Raw genomic sequence first — 21,972 nt, forward strand, 5'->3', positions numbered from 1 at the left:
ACCACTCTACTACTGAATATTTTTGCGATGATGGAACTGTAACATAATTTGTCTAAACGATTTCCCATTGGCAAAGCCAGCAATAATGTGCTGACAGTAGAGAAGCCAACTTCAGAGCTCCGAAAGGCCAAAAGAGTGGTCGGGATCCCGACAAAAACATGAGGGGTGTTACACTGCACATGTGTCTAGAACACAGGAGTCACAGTAAAGCAGTGATGAAGAAAAATGAAACACACACACACACACACACACACATTGCTTCTTTTCAAGTTATGAATGTAATAAACAAACTAATTAAAGCTAAACTGAAACAGACTCCCAGTCCTCATGTTGCTCTATGATTCCTCAGTGCTGCTACAGGACATTGGTATATACATCTGACGTAACTGATTCCTTTGTTTTTCCCCCCGTCTGACTGGCTGAAGAGGTTCCCTATCCACACTTAACAAGACCCTGGCCTTGCAGCACAGTTTGAGCACTGGTTGTACTGGGCAGTAACAGTGGGCCTGCTGGAAGTGGACCCAGAGGGGTGTCTGGTTTTCATTTGGGTCTACGGTATTCTCTAATCAGACCTCAAGGGCAGAGAAGTTGTCTAAGTCATCCAGTCGCTCTCTCTCTCCCCCTCTCTATAATTATAATAAGCCACATTGTCAGGATGCCAGGACAAACAAAGACCAAAACACCCCCCTCCCTCCCCCAGAGAAATGCAACCATGCAGAGAGCAAAAAGTCGACCAGAAATAAACAAACATAAATAAATAAAAACAGAGAGCCATCACAGTATAATCAGCAGATATCAACAGTGGAAAAACCCCATGTGAATCAGTGGGGGTAATTTACTGTAAAAGAATGACACATCACCCCACCTCTGCCTTCTCATGCTTTGAGAAGACTTTGTAAACAAAATAATAGATTCTGATCTATTTTTGCCCTTCTACTGAACCCATGTAATGGTCCACTATTCCAGACAACCACAGGCACTCAATTAGAGCAGTTACTCTTCCTCAGAAAGCCAGTTCTATACTACCACCATGAGCAATACCACCACAATGACAACTACAGAAGACATTAAGAGTCACGTTCAGTTTAATTCACCTCTTCATCTGCCCATCTATGAATCAGTCAAAATTCATCCTTTATTGCATGTGTCTATTTATCTGTCCAAGTGTTTAAAATTTTTCACAACAACAACAACAACAATAATAATAATAATAATAATAATAATAATAATAATAATAATAATAATAATAATAATAAAAAGAATAATAATAATATAACAATACACAAGTTGTGAAGAGTAAAGACATAATTAAAACAGTACTAAAGTACTAAAAAGAATGAGTGTTTGAGGGAGTGTGAGGTTTGACAAAGACGAAAGAGCATTTTATTCTATACTTTCATGTTTAGATTTGTTTCCCTCTGAGGGAGGCTGGGGAAACACATGCTGCTGAAGAGATGATAAACAGGAGTGGGAGACTGACAACTCTTTTTACTCCACCACTTCTACACACACCCCACTGCTACCACCAGTCACCGGGCAGCAGGAAGAGGAAATCAGTTTTTCCCAAAAGTGGCGGAACTGTTTCTTCCTCCTTACACTCATCAGCAGCAACATTCCCCAACCATAATCCTCTGCCCTCTCCCCCTCTCCTCTCTCCACCCCCACATTCTCCCTGTGGACCGAATTTTCCACTCTGCCACACAGATAAGATCCACAGCGTTCAGTGTGTGCATTTGTGTACAAGTTTGTTAAGCTCAAGCGTGTGTGTATATGTCTGTGTGTATGTTTGTGTGAGTCTATTCAGACATAACATATCTAAGACAGAGAGAGAGAGAGAGAGAGAGAGAGAGAGAGAGACAGAGAGAGAGAGAGAGAGAGAGAGAGAGAGAGAGAAGTGGCAGCTGGGAGTTCCTCTGAGCTGGGTTAAGGTTGCAGATGAGGGTGTGCCATTGCTGGAGGCACACCAAAGGGGAAGAGCTCACACAACAATTCCTGTTCTATCTTTGTTTTCAGGAAACACCGTTCGGGAAAGTACTGCTCGGTGTTTTTCCAAACAACCAAGAAGAAGAGAGAAGAGACGAACAGATTATTCAAAGTTTGAGTCAGTCTGTCAGTGTGCCTCAGGCACGCTGGGTAGAGGTTCAAAGATGCTCACTGTTTCAGTCACAGAATTGTTTACAGATGCATCTCAGAACAAACCAGCTCAACTCAATGGGACGACTGAGGGGACTATTTCCACAGCAGCCTTGTTCAAGTAAAATAACACGACACAAGAACAAGACGGGATTCAATCTTCAGCCCATATCATAAAGGCAAAGTCTGGAAGATTAGACTCAATCTGAGTCCAGATGATAATCTTGAGTCTGTCTGAACACTGTTCATTCAAGCTTAGATTGGGGGTGGGGGGTGGGAGGGGGGTGGAAGAGCGTCTGTTTATCATCTGTTGACGACAGTACGAGAGATATTCTGAGCAACACTGACCCAAACAACATTCTGCTGTCAGACTCTATCACTTAAGCACAAAGGTGTGAATCACTTTGATTAATATGTTCTTAAGATAACTGGTTGAGTGAGTTGTGGCTGTGGTCTACTCAGCATAAATTCAGCCCTTACCATATTAAAGGTTTGTTACAGGTACATGTTGATGGAAGGTTGTGCATTTCAACCAGGGCTTCAAGCAGAATAATGAGGTAACAATGTAGCATAGGGAACATGTGTTAGCCAAGAATACATAACTGGTAGATCTCTGTATCTCTGTGTAAGTATTCAATTACATCTCTGTATCTCTGTATAAGTATTCAATTACATCTCTGTATCTCAGTGTAAGTATTCAGTATTGTCTGCGTTCTGTATTATTAATCATGCCATAAGCTTGTTTTACTATTACCCAACATTTTGTCACAGCTTTGTCCTAAGGACAGACACAGTGAACTACGCTGTATGACTTCTGAGTGATTTGTGGAATGGAATGAACATATTGTACATAACATAGTATTAATTTATCATTGACTTTCCACATGTTAAGAGAAGTAATTACACATATTAGAGTAATGATGACAGTCATGGTTTAGCATTGTTATCAGTCATCCTCATTTTTACTGCTGTGGTTAAAGTAAAGCATATTCCAGTTGATTTGATGGTGGACTAGGCTGGGGAGTACTGTGTGGTGATACAGAGGCCGAATGGGCTGTGTAATGCGAATGGGACATTCAGAGGTTTCGGTCCCTTTGGTCTCAGTGGAGCAGCCTCACCCTTCCTGAGCTCATCAACATCATTACACAATGAATGAGCTGTGACCAGCAGAGCTATGTTACTGACACTATAACAACAACACATCTACACGCATTCACTACTGTTATGACACGAAAATAATCCTTAAAAAAAAAAAAAAATCTGTCATCCGACATGAGTGGCAGACAGATTACACATAAATCGCTATGATTAAAGATCAGGCAGTCATACTTCTCCTGACTTACTCAATCTGACAGTAAATATGATAAAATGTAATAATCTGGGTTAAGACACTACAGGAAAAATCCTTCTGCAAGGAGGACCCTGCTGTACATTCTACTCCTCACTGCTGTGCAGTCACATGGACCAACCATCACCAGTGAAAAGCTTTATTTAAATATGATGATGAGATGCTACAAATATAGTCTTAATGTTTCAGTAGGAAAGGCATCCATTTTCACCACTGTAGACTTCATCTGACTGAACTATATAATTCCTCCTTTTGTGTGTCAGAACCATACCACAACTAAACTCTTGCCCTTTTTAGTGTAATACAAGAAAACTGCAAAGAGATATAAACTTACAGACTAACTTTCTCCCTCCTTAGGAGGAGTTTGAGAGGCGGGTAAATCTGGCACTGTGCCCAGGCCTGTGCTGGCATTTACTGACCCATCAATGGGCCTTTCAGAGGGGCAGTGAGGGGCTGGGTGCAGCACACATACACACACACACACACACACACACACACACACATACACACCCATATACACACACACCATTGGCGCCCAAAAAACAGACTGGCCTTCACATCTGCTGAGTGAGTGTGTGCGTGTGTGTGAGAGAGAGAGAGAGAGAGAGAGAGAGAACAGTAAAATCAAGTCTTACCTTTGCTTCACATTTCTTATGTGTGGCTGTTCTGCAGACTGTATATATATGTGAGAAAGAGAAAGAAAGAGTGACGGAGGGAGGGATGGAGGAGGTAATGGTGAGAGAGTGAGAGAGAGAGAGAGAGAGAGAGAGAGAGAGGGGTTACTCAACTTCTTTCCTTTTATTCAGTTATAAACAATTTTATGTCTTCATTGACAATATTTCAAGTGTACATTTACCATATTGCCATAATGTGAAGATTTCTTTCATACTAGTCGGAAGACATGCACGTCTGTGTGACTGTGTGTTTGTTAACACTAAAGAAGGTTGGAAGAACTTTACTAATGCATGATGTTGTAAGCATTTCAGAGTTTCTCCTGAGTAATAACAGAGGCTATTTTATGAACAGCCAGCATGTACAGCCAGAAACAGATGGCCAATGACCATGACTGGACTATACAACTCATGACTTCACACTACATTAATTTGGGTGGTGTGATATTATCAAAACACATGACAGCGCTTTCATAAAACTTAACAGCCACTGTAAATACACTATTAGAGGTAGATGTGTACAAGCACTTACAGTAGACTGTATCAACTGAAAAAATAATCAGGATCATCTGACAGTTTTCCTTTTTGTGGGAAGACATGCTCAATTTGCTGTAATTATGAAGACCTGACTCACTACTGGATTCGGTTACGTTTTATTGGTCTGAACATGTGTGCAAAGACCAACTTCAACTTGGCTGCATGCAGACTTCAGTCTCATTATGACTCATGCACTGTAATACATGTGAAATGAAACAAAATGATAAGACTGTTTATTGAGTGATAGTGGTTATCTGGAAGATTCAGCTCATTAGGCAGAAAATTGACACTCCTCAGTCTTCTGAAGGTTATGTTTTTGATGAGTTTAGAAAGGAATCTGGATTTAAATTTGTAGTACATGACAGTATTGAGTGGTGAATTTGATGTTGTATTCAGCAGTGAGTTAAGTTGTACATGACAGTGTTGACTGTTGAGTTTGCTGTGGGATACTGTAGTGGGTTCAGTTGTACATGACAGAGTTGACTGCTGCATTTGCTGTGGGATACTGCAGTGAGTTCAGTTGTACATGACCGTGTTGACTGTTAAGTTTGCTGTGGGATACTATAGTGGGTTCAGTTGTACATGACAGTGTTGAGTGGTGAGTCTGGTGTCATGTTAGGTAGCAAGTTCAGTGGTTCATGACAGTGTTAAGTGTTGAGTTCAGTAATGAGAGAATTTCGGTGACTGGCTCCGCAGGGTATCTCACCTCGGCAGAAGGAGCCCAGATTCTCTATGCTCTGCCGACACACCCCGCACTGCCGTTTCTTCTTAAAGGTCTTCTCTTTAAAGACATGGGGCTCGCCCTTCCCCGTCTGCAAAACACAATCACATGTACGTTCACATATGCAGAAACACAAACACGCCGCGTTTCCACTCTCCCATGCCCTCAGAATTACATCATCATTTTAACAGGAGCACCAGACTTAATCCTGACGTGACACACCTTTTTTTGAGACACCTGACAGAAAATTAACAGTTAATTTAACGCTGACTGAGACATGCACATCATTTCACCTGATATACTCCAACCCCAACAGTTTGCTTTAATCTTAAATAAGTTAAAACAACAAGAATGGACACTGACATACATGTTCACACAAGTGTCACTGCTCTTTCACATCTTGACTAGTAATTCTCAGGCTTTGGGCATCATTTCCTATAGCGAACTAATAGATCAACAAGCTACTGTGTAAGTGTGTGTGTGTGTGTGTTACTCTGGGTACATGAGATTGATACACACTTGGACAGTGCATTTTAATGTGTATGGCATTTGGTCTGAGGAACATAATAGTCCTTTGTTTTTGGTTGTGTGTTTTTCCGCGTGGCATAAAAGAGGAGGCGTTTGCTTGCCCACTTTTCCACTCTCCTCTCCTTCCAGGACTGGCCAGTGTTTGAACAGCTGGTGCAAGGGCCAGTTTGCCATGCTGACAGTGCCATGGAAAGGCTTCTTTAAACTGGAACCAGTACCCACCCACCCACATACACACTCCCTGTTTACTGTGTATGTGGGCATGGAGCGAACGCCCACATACACACAGAGAGCAGAGCGATCTCCAGAGGCCACAGGCACTGGAAACTTCATTCTCCAGTCATGAAAGCCCTCTTTCTAAGATAATAAGGGCAAATGTGGCAAGCATTGGCTTATTAGCTCAGAGGGAGAATGAGGAAGGGAGGGAGGGACAGAGGTAGAGAGAGAGAGAGAGAGAGAGAGAGAGAGAGATGCTCTTCTGTTCTATCAAAATCATGTTTTTCAAAATCATTTAAAAAAAAAATCATGGGCACTCACTGAATTGACTGGGTTCATAGGAAGCTAACACCAAACATGACATTAGATTCACCCATTCTCTCATCTCTATCCTCCATTCCACATCGTAAATGAAATTTTTACAAACAACATGCTGGAAATAAATGAACTGCATAACAACATTATATCCATTCAGACAGAATCTCATTTTGCAACCATAAAGTTATCGGGGCTGTTCTGGTTAAAATCTCATACGCAGGGATCAAAACTGAGGCATAGAACAAACAAAGTTCACGGTGACTTTCCTTTGCTTGCTGGAGCTCAGAACGAGAGACACTAGAGTTGTTTGTTCACTAACGCAACTCTTCTCCAATAGGCCTTTATGCATCTTCTGTTAGCCTGCACATAAAAAGACCATGAACAAACACTTACCTTGTGCAAACCTGGGAGGCCTGCCGCCCAAATGGAGAAGCATTTAATGCATGAATGGATCAAACTCAGAGACTCTACCTGCGCAAACTCCGCCCCTTCTGCTTCAAACCCTTCATACTCCTGAGTCTCTGTCTCTCTCTGGCCAAATGTTCACTGAGGTGTGACAGGACACTCATGCACACACACACACTCGTACCCGTCCAGTGTCCTTCAGGGCTGTGGCAGCCCCACGGGCACAGTCACAGACAAGGCAGGTCTGTTGGAGTAAATTTAGCCTGGGCTTCAGCTGTGAAAGGACTGCTTTAAAAAGAGAGAGTACTCCTCCTCTTTCTGCTCTTCAACCAGAAATGAAAGAACAGAGGAGAGATTGAAGGGTGGAGTCAAAACACACACACACACACACACAACGCAGAGATGTACACACACATGCAAAGACGTCCCAAAGACTCTGCCTCTCCTCTTTCTATCCCTTCCAAAAATATCCTCTCTTCCACACACAATCAGTAGCATTGTGTGGCCTTTCTTCCACTCACTGACCCCTGTTCCTGCCCCCAACTTAGAGCAGAAACAGCCCCCATATTCCAACAGAATAAATACCCCCAAACGCACTTTAACTACTGACTGCACTTTCACCATATTTAACCGCAGAGGCTACAGCAGTACTGTAGTGGCTACAGGTAAGGGACAGAACAACTGGGTCTGCCCTGGGTTACTGTCATTGTGGCGATGGTGAGAATAAGTGACCTTAGCCAGGGCGAATCCAAACATCAGGTCTGATTTAAGACACAGAAAGCTTGGCAGAGTCAAAATGCTGATGTTTCTTGAGTGCCTGTTTATCTGTCTTTGTCTGCTTATTAATCCTTATCCATTTCCAGCATGTTTCATATTAACATAACCCATTAGGCGTCTTTGTGGTGAGTCCTGAGGGTCTTCTTTGCATCTTCATCTCTCTTTTCATTACATGTTGTTTTGTTAAATTGTGTGTTTCGATGAGTGCTCATTCTCCGTATAACTCATTCTTTTGGTAATGATCAAACTTGGGATGTTCAAGGTTTACGAAAGTAAGTGTGTGTGTGTGTGTGTGTGTGCGCATACGCGCATGTGTGTGTATGTGTGTGTGTGTGTGTGTGTGTCAGCAGGGTGGAACAGAGACAGCCTGTTCCAGCAATGAGGTCAGCACTGCGCCATTACACACTTCCTGTCCAGCTCTCCTCAGCTCTCAAGCATTCACACACACACAAACACACACAGCTATGTCATAACACTACACACACACACAGAGTTAAAAGTTTAAAACAATAAACCAAAACACACTCGTGCACATGCATAAGTATATGTATGTATACACACACATACACACACACACACACTCTTGTCTCCAAGCGTTTCAACACTCACACGCACTAGCTGATATTTTTGCACACACACACCCCTACACACAAACACACAGTCAGTGCTGCATTGTCCCAGTGAACTTGTATCACATCATAAACTAAGGGACTCTGGAGCGAGTGATGAAGGGCCCAAGGGGCAGTGAAGTGGTGAGGTGTACACAGCTTTGTACACTGCCTTAGGCCTCCTCTCCAACCCAAACACACACACAGACATATACACACACACACACACACACACACAGACACAGACACAGACACACACACTCTCTAGTCACATTACGGTCTATAAGCAGCTCACTGTTATCAAGGAAGAGCGGCACAATGTTATCATGTTACCAAATATAAAAGCTAAGCTTCCTTTTCATTCTTCAACGACCTGATGACAGGAGACCTTCAAACTGCCACAAACTAATACATGAGTCTGTTGTTCACAATAATGTATTACACATCCATGACTCCCAATACTCTTTCCTACACATTATAACGTAGTTTTAATATTGTAAATGGTATTCATATTGCAGGATCATGACAATCATCTTTACAGTTCCCACAGGAACTACGAGTCACAGTACTGCATTAATGATCTATGTATTGACCTATAATCTTCAACATACACCGATGACACCTGCTACTATATTATAAAAGTCACTGGTTTCGTGACATGTTCTTATTATTGTTTGTTCAGTATTATGTGACATGCTCATATCATTGTTTGATATTATTGTTTGTCAAAGGGCCCTGTCTGCTTTGTAAAATTATTACAGTCACAGCTATCACACTGTTGCTAGGAATCAACCCTACTATATTCTTAATGTCTACATCTCTACTGCATCTTCTGTGGTCTGTGTACTGAGATTGGTTCTTGAGTTTCAGAGATTTGCAGAACTTCTCTTACAGATTGAAATGTGTATGTACAGCTGGGTATTAGCTCAGTCTGTCCAGATACACACACTATAGTGTTTACACATGAGAATCTATCAGTTGAGGGTTGAGAGTGAGAGAGAGAAACATACACAAATATGAACACATATATCTCTCCACCCTCTGGAATTAACTCTGCTGTCATCAGCACAGCTGAATACAAGGTATAGCACTACACAGTTGTGAGTGTTATGTTCATCAACAGTCAATTACTGTGGAACTAGCTGCTAACAGTTTGCAGTTAGGGATATATATACATACGTGACCCAAACTTCCCATCAGTCTTCCATTACAGTGTAAGGTAGATTTGTTCTGACATAAAACCTGAACAGACACAGCCCAACTTAAATTTGTAAATTTACAGTTCACAGAATAATAATACGGAAGCTATACTACAGACTAACATCTGACTACCATCATTTTGTTCCGGGTTCCTTGATGTGCTGCACTTCTTACTTATTTACTAATTATTTCACTTAGTTTTGTCATTTCAGATTGCATTTCTGTACTTACTTAAAGGGGACACACAAACTGCCAGAAATGTAATACGCCGAGCCCTGTCTCTACTTTACATAAATCTACAGATTCTCTGGTAGGCAGTAAACTTTGTATGTACAAGAGAATCAATATCTAAATACATACATATGAATAATGCTAATTAAGGACTTCTTTTTATTCTTACATTTTAGCCCAGCAATACAATTATTGGAAGCAACTGGTTTAAATAAAAGTCAACGCATAAATGCTTCTTTCAACAACCTTAAAAGTCAATATTCAAGTGATGTCTGATGTGTTACTTGGAACAAACCAACTTTAAAACAATAAAAACTTTGTAACATAAGCTATTACTTAGTAACCACCTGGTAATCAATAGACCTACAAAGAGACACAAATAACGGGAGAGGTCAGAGTGTTCTGTTCAGTATCACAAACACTGGCAGGAGTCCTCATGTAGCAGCTATTAAAGCAAGAGCCTTGTACCAACAGGGAGGTAAGCGAGATCTGATCAAATAACATGAAGTAAATCCAAAAACAAAACAAAAAAACTGCACAAATCTATAGTCTCCATGATGACAGTGGTGTGTTTATGTGCAGACTGTGTGCATGTACTGGTATGTAAACAAGAGTCTTGTATGCTAAATGTTTCCAGAGCTTTGATGGTGAAACTGAAGCACTGAGGGAAGCATTTCGAGAACTTCTCACAATCCTGAGCAAAGTCTGAATGATAAATTCCTCAGTGGATAGCTTCTTTAAAGACCACCCCCCCCCTTTCCCTAATGATGAACAACCAGTCACACACAGACAGACATGTGCATGTGCATACATGCCACAGGACCTAACAGACATTCTCTGCTTGCTCTGTTCTGGACATCATCTACAATACTCAAGTCTTTTCCTCCAATTTCACCTTTCATTTCTGTCCATCACAACCAATCAGATAAATAGAACAATGCAAAGTAACTTTACTGCCCATTTTATGGTGTCTCCTGTTGTTCTTATGACAACACTCATAGTACTAGATCTTGGAGAGACCTTCTGTGAGAGATTCACAGGTTTAGCCATGGTGCAGCACCCCTTGAGTAATGTGAGTGCCAGGGTCATGAATATTAATCCAGAGACCTCTGGTAAATGGTACATTTTACCACCATGGTGACAGTCAAATTCACAACCCTCCAATTGCAGGTTCTGTTTACTTACCTTAAAGAAGCTGCTGCCCCAAACACAACTGTTACAAGCTGTATTTCTAGCAGAACTGAGACAGTTTAAGGCAGTATGGCAGGTAAACCTCTGTCACCAACTCTCAAAAAAGTACTAAATATGTTTCAGCCTTTACTTTACTTGCTTTAATGTTTCACTCCCCATCCTGAGGTCAATGCTTTGAACCAGTTTGCACTGACTCCATTACATATTGTTCCTTGATTCTAGATCCTTGGTACTGATATTTTTTCTCAGCGGCGATAAAATGGTGCAACGTTTTTAGTAAGGTTCACAACTTAAATTTCATCTTTGTAGGTATTTTCTCTTTTTTGAATTGACCTTGCCTCCACATGGACCAGAAATGCTCATTGTTTTCAAATCCCTTTCCTAAGAGCTGATGATTCACTTCAATAGCAAGCAGTTGGTGTTCCCTTCTCTGACGTTGTCAAAGTGAGATTTAAAATGCCAATGGGCACAATGGGTGACACACTCGCACAGCTAAACCTGATTCCCTATCAGGTTTAGATGCCTTTTAGATAATGTATGTCCTGTACAATAAGAGACCCTGACCACAACCAACAGGGGATACATCTGGAGCGGGAGACAAAATGAATGCAGAAATTACAAATGGTCGTTAATAATAGAGGGGAAAAACAGTCTCTAAATCTAGACTTCTATTATTGACGCTTCTCTAGCTGATTTATTGGACTGATCAAGTTATGCTTTACAAACGGAAGATGCGGGCCACAACGCTAATATTGGCTTTTTGTGGAACTGAAATGTCTCTATTGAAGCGTTTAATAATTTGTGACGCAGTAACTATTAGTAACCAAATCAGCTCACAGCGGCGGGAATAGGTTAGGGGGGAGGGGTGCGCGTGAGGTCATATGATTTTTCTTTTTCACTTAAGTCCAGCTTCTGAGTTTACAAAAAAAGGTAGATGACATAACATAGCAGAATAGCAGATGTCGTCAGGATGTTGATTCAGGTAAACATTCCACGTTTGACTTGGAGGTTGCTAATTATTCTCCATCGTATTTAATTAGTAAGAGTGATGAAACTTTTACAAATGTTTAATTCAAGTTATGTAAGCTGTGATCATCGCCCCAAAGAGCAACTCCAGAGAAAAAAAAACTCTGTCTGACGTGCAGAATCTATTTAGCCATCAACTGTGCCAAAGAACATGGAAAACGTGGACAGTGAGGAGGTAACAACAACAATAAACTTCAGAATCGTTTGGTAGACATTTACTGACATGATGTACATACAACTTGGAATAATATTGATTTGCCTGCAATTATAAGGTGTGAGACTAAAGTTCTTTCAATTTGGGAATGTATTAAGTGCGCCACTGAATCAGTTGTAGTACATTATGCGTTTGGACGGCGTGGCGAAGCCGCGCGCATCTGCAGTGGCCTCTGACAGTGCGATGCTGTACCAGAGAACGTTACACTAGGCAAACATTTTCAGCTTATTTATGTAACTGTATTGTAATATAGGAACGACCTATAATGAAAGTTATAGAGCTGAAGTGGAAAAAACTGTTGGCGAATGACTACTACTGAATTAGTGCCACATTGTCCAAACTTCTTGACAGCTCATCATGAAATGTCGGAATATTTCAAGTATAGTTCTGTACACTGAAACTGTATTCCATTCATGAATCCTTACCTTGCTCATAGCTGAACAGAAAATGTTCCAATGCCCGTAGTTGCGTTGTTACAACCACTCTTTTTTACATTCCCGAAAGGTCTGTGGATAGAGTTCCGACTGTGGCTCCAGCTTGTTTTCTTTAGTTTCTCCCAACTCTGTGGCCATGGGAGGAGCAACAGAGGAAAAGACTGTGGAATGTTGTACTGGCAGAGGACTTTAGTGATTGGCTCCATGTTGGAGAAGGGGCTGAATACACCTTTATGATTGGTTGTAGTCGAAAATGGGTGTACCAGCATTGTATCAAGGTGAGGCTGTCCGCTCTGAACCGTTAACTAGCATCGTTCTAAAACTCACAAAAATGACTTTTTTACAGACTAATTTGTTTTGATGGCGACATGATATATCAGAGTCTACAGACTGATATCAACAGTTGAATGTACTGAATATTTTATTCAGCCAAAAGACTATCACGGTGTACTCTTGTGTTGCACAAACAGCATCGTAGATAAAAGAAGAGGACATAGTCTGTGACACACAATATGTCCTTAATAAGACATGTTTCAAAGTTGTGTTCACAGTTGTAATTTAAACTGTAATACGTTTCATAGTTAAATAAATGTATCACAGTGCCAATACAACTAACTAGAAAAGGAGGTTTTTGCTAACTGAAAGCACACTCGCGACATCTAGTGGTACATATGGAAATTACACTTCAGTAGGGGCACAGTCATACGCACTTACGAGGTTTGATGCTATCATTAAGGATACAGCCACTGGGCCTGCTAGTGATATAACCTACTAATCCCGTGTATACGTACGATTTCATATCGGTTTTGGTCCTTACAACTTCCCGCTCCACTCCCCGCTCCCCTTGAATCCACTAAGTCTTCCACACGTTGACACTGTTTTCCACATGCTGAAATAATTATTGGTTGAGTGAAATGTTGATGCAGTTACGTGTCAAATGAATGACCTTAGCAGACATCATACATGTAGTCATGGGAAGCTAACCAACTGGCACATACCCTTTTAATTAGTTTTGGAGATAACATGAACAACACAGAATTCCCCCCACACAACCTAAACTTAGGCTGACCAATGTTAAATTAGTGTGTTGAGAGGAGCACAACAGCACTGTAAGCAGTGACATCAGCACTGTCCATGAAAGAGCTCTGGTGAGTGTTCTCTTGTTTTGATTGATAATACACTCTATGTTATTTAATGTCATAGAAACATATTTCATACCATAAAAAACTAAGGTCATCTACTTACAGTGAAACACATTCAGTGCCAATAACATCTAAGCCATCCAAATAATAGAAAAGTTACTTTTGTCATTGTAAATATTTTGTATGTTGGTCTAACAGAGAGGATGGGCAAAGTGGAGGAATAAAAAGGGAGAATGAAAAAGACGTATGGGGGTAGGAAAGAGAGGAGAAAGGAGGCAGGCCACCAGAGAGTTTAAATCAACATGAGAGAGAGAGGAGTTCTGGGAGTGGACAGGATGTAGTGACTTCATGTGAAGGAAAGAAGGGGAGAGGACAGGGGGTACATGTACAGCTGTCTGAATACTGAGAGACTCAACTTCACATTCTTAGCAACAGAGAGGTGGAGAGAGGGGGAAGAGATACATCAGGAGAAAGTGAAGGAACGAAGGAGTAAAGAAAGGGTCACGTTTTGTCGTTCCAAACCAGGCAAAGATTAAAGTTGTTTGAGTGTTGACTGGGCAGAGTTATTATTAATAAAGCAGTATTGAGGAGTGTCTGACATTCAGTGTGACTCTGATATCCAGAAAGAGGGGTAGCGGTAGACGTAACCATTCCTGTGAACAAGGCTCTGCCTGTGAAAACCATGTTATTATAAAACGACTTGGTGTTCGTCACATCCCACATCACAGAACAAAACAGGACTTTCAGTATAGCTTTGGTCTCATGCAACATTCTACACCAACAACTCTGATGTAATGTTGACCAAAAAAAGTTGAAAAAGTAAAAGATGAAAGGGTGAAAAGGGGCAGAAAAATGACAGTGTATGAAGAGAAGAGGGACTGGGCTGCAGAGAGATGGGAATGTTTTCAGAGAGGAAATGAGTGCGGGAGGGAAAGTAGGGAGGAATGATTGGGTAAGAACAGAGCCAAAGACTGATCAACTACAGCTGTGTGTGTGAGTGAGACAGAGAGAGAGACAGAGAGGGAGAGAGAGAGAATTTGTAAGTGAGACAGAGAGAAGGAGAGGGTTTAAGTGTGAGGAGAGCAAGAGAAGAAAAAAAGAGAGGAAAAGAGAGAGATTACCTTTGTACGTGTGAAAGAGAGATCCAAACCGTATGAAAACGTGGGCATTGGATGGGAAGGGATGTTGGGAATATTTACATATGACTTTTACGAGCTTGATAAAATTGCTGAATCATATCCATATTCCCATCCAATGTCCAGCTCATTCTCCAAACATTTCCTGCTCTCCTAAAAACACGCGTTTGAACGAAAGTCAGAGAGACTTTTGAACAGTAAAGGAACGTAAATTATGTGAACAGGATTTTAGGGGTTTGTTTTTTGCCCTGGGTGGATGAGATCAAGGCTGGACTGGCAGCAAAGTACTGAAGTAAAAGGCAAGACTGGCCATCCTTTTCCTTGTCATTGCCTCCATTTTCACCTTCCTCTGTTCTTTCTTTCTTACAGACACATACACTTACAGTTGTTGTATATACACTAATGATAGGTCATACTTCCTTAAAATGAAGTAATATCAGTCAAATCAATCATTCGGCTGCCCACACGCGCACACACACACACACACACACACACACACACACACACACAACTAGTGAGTATCACAGTATCACAGACCACCATCATTATGTATTTATATCTCTAAGTTTTCAGTTTATTGTTAAAATGTTGTTGTTGTTGTTATTGGTTTGTTGTGTGTGTGTGTATTTGACTATGTATATATGTATGTATGTGAGCCCTGGGTATGCCAGAGCCTATTTATTCCATGACAAATCCAGGCGTTTTCCTGTGGACTGTTTATTGTGAATGCCTGTGGCTTATGGTTGCAGTAAACTAGCAATTGTTAGAGTCTTGTCATACCAGGGATATTCTACAAATAAACCATCACAATGCACAGGACACAGAGGTGGAGAAATGATACACAATGCAGTGGACACGGAGATGGAGACATGTTTTACCATCACAGTTCTACAGTTATTAGGATGGTCTCAACATCTTGATTCCTTGCTCATTCTAAAAGACACTGCTGAGAGATTCATTCAAACAGGCTCTCATTTCTGTTTGTCATGAGTATTTGTCATTCCAAGCTCACAGAGGACTTGTGTTAAAAAAAAAAAAAAAAGTTACTGTAGAGCATGATTTTTCTGTACTGACTCCCAAATCAGCTGTGTTTGGCTTCACACCTCAAGTGGTGGGTCATAATCTGACATAATCTCTTATGTCTTCTCAGCAACCACATGAAACATTTAGCTTGTGAAAAGAATCTGTTCAAGAGCATCACTACAACAAACAATCACAGCAGTCAAAAAGAAACACAGTTGTAGCTGTAAACAGAAATCCGAAACAAAACGTCCTTAGCTGGAGCAGACGTCAGCCCATATGTTGGAGAGAGGAGAGGAGAGTGATAGTTAGTCAGAAAAAGAGACAAACACAGCTTAGGGTGGAACAAATGTGGCTGTTACAACAACAACCAGTTCTGCTCACTTCTCAGAAGAAATGCCTCTTTGTCAAACTGTCACACACAGCACAGCACAAGAAACTGAAGGCCATTCCAACAGCCTGCTCAGTCTCCATTTTAATGCTATATGTGATATGCATGCTTTGATAATGTGTTTTAACACAGTCATAATGTCACAGGACCGTTGCGTAACTGATACGGTGGATCATAATAACCTTCTTGCATGTGTAACTGGCGAGTTACTTTACTGGGAGAAAACTGGAGGTTTGATAACAAAATAAGTCACACATGGGATAAACTCTGATTCCCACACCAGTGGGTCAGCTTGAGACTCTGACATCATCCAAAGGGCTCAGCATTCCCACGCTGGACTACATGTGAGCTCTACATGAGGTCTGCACCACAACAAATACAAACATACACACACACACACACACACTCACACACACAGAGGGAGGGACCAAATACAGTCACGTCAAGAACCAAACCAAAGACAGATTCAAAAATACATAAACATACAGATGCTCAAGTACCGAGAAACATTACCAGAAGATGATGCGCATGCTCCAAAAAGCAGTGCATAACTGCACTCAAAACCACACTCACATAAACATTTTGGAACTCTATCCTGGAGTAAAACCACAGGCACTCATCCTAGTCTCTTTCCAGTTCATAAACAGCAGTGAGGATGGGCACCAAGACCCCCAGCAGGTTCCAAACCATCTCAAGTCTTGAACATACGTCAGACTACACCCCAACAGGTCTCAACCTCACAGCTAGTCAACGTCTAATAACATGTCTGATCCAATCCTTTACCCACCTTGGTTAGTCTCATACTGTGTCTGTCCTGGTCCGGACGGCTCCTCTTTAAAGACGCTCTCTCCACCACCGGATCCACCTTGTCCCCGCAGCAATCCGCACTCAGTGCGCAACCCATATAGAGATCTGGACCCAGCCGGTCCCTTTCTCCTCTCCTTCCCTCTGTCCCTCTATCCCTCTGTCCCTCGTTCACTTACTCCAGCGCTGTTTTCCTGAGCACACTGGGGCAGCTGTTTTTGTCGGCTGATGCGAGGCCCTTCCCCTTTTCCTGGCTCTCATTCAGACATACACACACACACACACACACACTTGCCTGGTAAGGGAACACCCCCCTCGCCACCTCCCCCCTTCTATGGTAACACATAAATTGACTCTAAACAGACACAGCTTGTACTTTAACACTGCCTAGATATATTTACTCAAATACATTTAAACATGTTCTACAACCTCTACCTGAACCATATGTTGAAAATCTTGTTTATGCATTCTTTATTTTTCTAAATCTCTTGCTGTGCACGCTTACTAACTCTGTCTTTCATGTTATTTACAACTCCTCCAGCAGTAACTTTTGTCTTCATCTCTCTCTCTCTCTCTCCTTTTCTCTCACACTGTGAATGCCAAACATTGAGCTCACACTCAATATCTCTCTCTCTCCCCGCACACAGTAATACCCATGCACAGTACAGACACACACATACTATTAAAATGCTATTATGGAGATTCTGCGGCCACTCCTATCCGCTGAGAACCAAAATGGTGGCTCAACCACAACAACTTCGGCAGGGAAGCTGGGAAAGCCGCAGTTCTCTGGGCTGCAGCAGCACTGGTATGTGTGTTGGCAGAGCGCAGCTTAAGTAACTGAATTTACACTGGGCTTCAGCAGTGAAACTGAGACCCACAGAGACTCAGTCCTCAGCCTGAACCCGCAGTGACTACACTGCTTACCCCAGCAAGGCCTCCTGTAGTCACACAAACTCTGCCTGTGCTTCACTCTGCCCTTTTTAGAGTGGCTCCTTTTTCATTTTTGAGAACATTCTGCCTCAAAGACTGATAAGAAGAGGTTTCACTGGGAAACTTAAAACTGAACTACTGTTCCGTCTGAGCCCCCTCCTTTATGCCACTTTTACAAACCTCTGTTTGTTTTCTTCATATAAAACTCAGTTATCTCCATTTTATAAAATGAACACTTGTTTTAAACTGTAGCTACTTCACCAGTCAAACCCTGTCACAAATCATACAGCTCTCACAAAATGTGGCCCCTACTACAAACCCCTGCAACAAAACATACCCCTTTTAAGGAAAATTCCAGACATGCCTCCAAAGTCCCTTTTCCCCTTTTCCCCTTTCCCTATCCTTCTCTCAGTATAAGACCAGAGCTGAGACGAGAGGCTGGCTTCCTGTAACAGCTTTCCCAGGTACACAGACACAGACAAAAACACACACACACACTCACTCTCTCTCTTTCCAGACAGCCTGATTCTAAAGCCAGGTTGGAGTGTTTACAGACGTCAGTAAACTTCAACAAAGCCTTGGTGTGTTGAAACCACACTTTTCAATCAACTTAGCTGGCTGATCATGAGGAAACCATTGGAGTTAGCTCCAGAACAAGGCTTTCATATCTATCAAATATCTAAACATGTCAAAGGAGAATGTACATTAAATTCAAAGCCATTGACCCTGTTGTATATTCAAAACAAATATTGTCACAAAGCAGCTTTTCAAAATCCTATTACACTGAAATGCTGCTAAACCCCCAGATTATTGTACACTAACTACATATTCAGAGTCATAATGAAATAAGGAACTGAGAACAAATGAGGTCTCTGCATTGCTTGCATTACGTGCATGAACCTTGGTGATCTATGAAGAAACTGTTTTATTTTTTAGCAGTTAAAAAGACCAGAGTTACGAAAAAAAAAAAAGATCTACGTGAGTGTTTTGTACAAATAAGTACATTCACGATTAGCATTAGATGAGAGTAAGTGAAATATACTTCACTATCTAAAAAGTATAAATGTCTTTCAACAGCTCCTCCATAATGCCAACAATCAGACACACACACTGAACAGGCAAAAGCTCAGAGTGTTTTTTGGCAGAGCTGATGACATACTACTGGCCAAGTCTCTGCAGTCACATTCTCATTATCTGGCATCAGAGCAGTGGGGTGTTGAGTGGAGAGTGAAAGACGGACTTGTATGGTTATATTTCATCGATAAGATTGACTGATACTACTTCATGTGAGCAAATGATCAAAATATTCAAATAAGGCATCTAATCAGCAAAGAGGAGTCCAGTTCTGGGTTTAATTCAGCTGTCTGCATTTCGCTCAGTTTTAGACAAAACAGAATGTTAATTGCAGTGTGCAAAAGAGCAAGGAAGACAGAAGGAGGGAGAAAACTTTAGGGAACTGTATGAAAACTAAAAAAGATACGTCAGACAAGAATAGAAGGAGAGGATGGAGAGCTCTTAGTCCAAATAAGGAGAGAGATAAACATACAGACACAGAGGAGGAGAAGTGAGGGTGGACCTTCTAGCCACAGTCTTTCAAATAAACAGACTGAAATGACACTTAAATAAGACTAACATAACTATTCATCCTCTCAGTTTGATGAGGATTTTAAAAAAAAACAAACAAAACATTGGTATGAAGATTCAGTTATGTCACCAGTTATGATGAAAATATAAATTCTGTATTCATCTTAATCTGCAGGTTCATGCTGCATTTCAATAAAAGAGGAAACCTGAGGGGGGAAAAGGAGTATCTTTTCACCCTTTGATTAGACCTACTAATATAACCTAGTACAGGAGGAAGTGATTGATTATAATTTTAATTTTAAAACATGAAAGAAAGTATTTTAGGTAGTTGTAGACAAAAACATTGCATTTGAATATTGTTTTAGCTTCTTTCTCATGGTGTGAAAAGAGGGGGGGGTAGCCAGTTTTAATGGCAGATTTCTTCGGTATTCTCAGCTGTCTTTTACATTCTGAGAATCAGACATCTTATAGTTGTTCCTGTAATATAGCTAAGCATTGTTAAAAAAATCCCTTCAACAGGGAGGTAAAGGCTAAAACAATGGATTAACCCCTTTGGGTCACTCCTTGTTTATGGTGATTGCTTTTGGAGTTTGTCATGTACCTATGCCTCTAGCCTGCCATTACCACTAACTTTAACATAATCAGTACCTGAAAACGCAGCTTCAGCTGAAAACACGTACAGCCAGTGTGTAAAGAAGACAAGGATTTTGTAGCGGCCTTGGACTAACTGATTGGCGTAGTTTCTAACTTAAGGTCAAAGTAGCAGCCTGCATTACGGTTGTGCATGTAAAACCTTCTGATCTCCAGAACGTTTTCTTTTTTTAAAGTTTGCCCTTTGGGACTTATGACCAGAGTCTTCTTTGGAACTCAAATGTATGAGATATATCTGTGTATTCACAAACTTTCGCACGATTTATCAAGATCTTGCTTATTTTACCTTATTTATTTTCAAATGGAGTGTGCTTGCACAACTCTTAGTGAGCTGTTTCTGAATCCAAACAAACGTTTACGGCCAAGGGATTGCACAGGAATGCTTAAGAGTATATTTAAAACTCAGATTTCAGTGTGTTGACCAATGACAAAACCGATTGCACCAGGGTGTGGACAAACTTGAGGACTATGGTTGACCATTTACTCAAGATCTCACAAACAGGAAAGACAGAAATGTTCAGAATTCCAAGAAAATTACTCAACACAAAAAGTCTAAATATTTCCACTTTGCTCAGCAATGATTTTATATAAAGAATTTGTAAATAATGAGTTGAACGCACTCGACTTGATAAAAACTGAAGGGTTAGAAAGTAGTATGACTGCAGCATTGTGGTTTCAAGGAGCACCAAATTGCAACCATGTGCTAGGGACAGATTTACCTGAATGACTTGTGTGTTTCTCTTAGGAAACCAGCTTGGGTAATTAGGCAGTGTTACAGAAAACCACATTTACTTTGGTCAGGCAGGTTTTTTTCAAAAGGCTCATTATGATCTTTCCCACAATAGTCTTAAAGTATATCCAATGTCAGTGCCTTTGTGCTTATTTCACAGATGGAAACGTCCATTCAGTGTAGGGCAGAAGTGGTTACGATTGAGATTTCCGTAACCGCGAGTATCCTCAACTGGGGAGGTTGTCCGGTGGCTGCAGGGAAACTTGGCAGCATACAGAGCCAGAAATGCCTGGAAACCAAATTGGTGAAGCAGGAAGGAAAGGAACAAAAAGCAATCAATCCCAACCGCCAATCACAAACCCAAGACAAAAGTTTGTTGTCCTCTATTTCGGCAGTACAAAGGACGGATATGGAACATGACACGATTAATGGCAAGTGTAGCCAAGACAACCCAGTGACAAAAGGAACTTACATCAAGACAGATTCAGATACTACTTATAGACGCTGTATAAATAGCACATTTACAAAAATATTTTTGTATCTAAAAGAGTTTCTAAGAAGTATGTTTGAACAGCATTCATAAGTGTGTCTCTCAGAAACAACAATACTTTTGCAGATTTGTTTGTTTCTACGGTAGAATACCATTTTATTATTATGGTTTTACATGGACACAGTTGAGAATATGTCATAACACTGGTGAAGCTGATACTTCTGATGTAGTGTTCTGATTTCACACACCTAAGAAAAAAGCTGTTTAAAGCCTTCAAGATGAAGTCACTTGACAGAGTGATTACCACACTGACGATCCGTGAAGATCAGAGCACTAGGGGATTGAGATAAGCGGCTCAGGACAAGAATGGATCTGGCCATTATAATCGCTTCATTCAGAGAGGCCATCATGTCTCCACATCTCAGAATAGAACATATGGGAGGCAGCAAGAGAAGGCTGAGAAAACGTCGGGAGTCATCCATTGACACGCAGCGTGCACAGCTGGTCTACTTTCCTCCATGGGAACACGGGGT

At 41.1% G+C, this 21,972-nt stretch overlaps 1 protein-coding gene across 1 annotated transcript in view; it reads right to left on the reverse strand.

Annotated features, from left to right (window-relative positions):
* The window catches only part of tns2a (tensin 2a), a 34,816-nt gene extending 17,629 nt beyond the window's left edge, over positions 1–17,187 (reverse strand). Inside the window, exons 1-3 of the mRNA XM_030769357.1 lie at positions 17,035–17,187; positions 5,396–5,501; positions 4,117–4,154 (exon numbers count right to left, since the gene is read on the reverse strand). Of these exons, the coding sequence (XP_030625217.1) occupies positions 4,117–4,154; positions 5,396–5,501; positions 17,035–17,151 (261 nt within the window). The 5' untranslated portion in view covers positions 17,152–17,187. The remainder of the gene's footprint in view (positions 1–4,116; positions 4,155–5,395; positions 5,502–17,034) is intronic.
* Positions 17,188–21,972: the final 4,785 nt, after the last annotated feature.

This window comes from Chanos chanos, chromosome 3 (genome assembly GCF_902362185.1).
Source record: "Chanos chanos chromosome 3, fChaCha1.1, whole genome shotgun sequence".
NCBI lineage: Eukaryota > Metazoa > Chordata > Actinopteri > Gonorynchiformes > Chanidae > Chanos > Chanos chanos.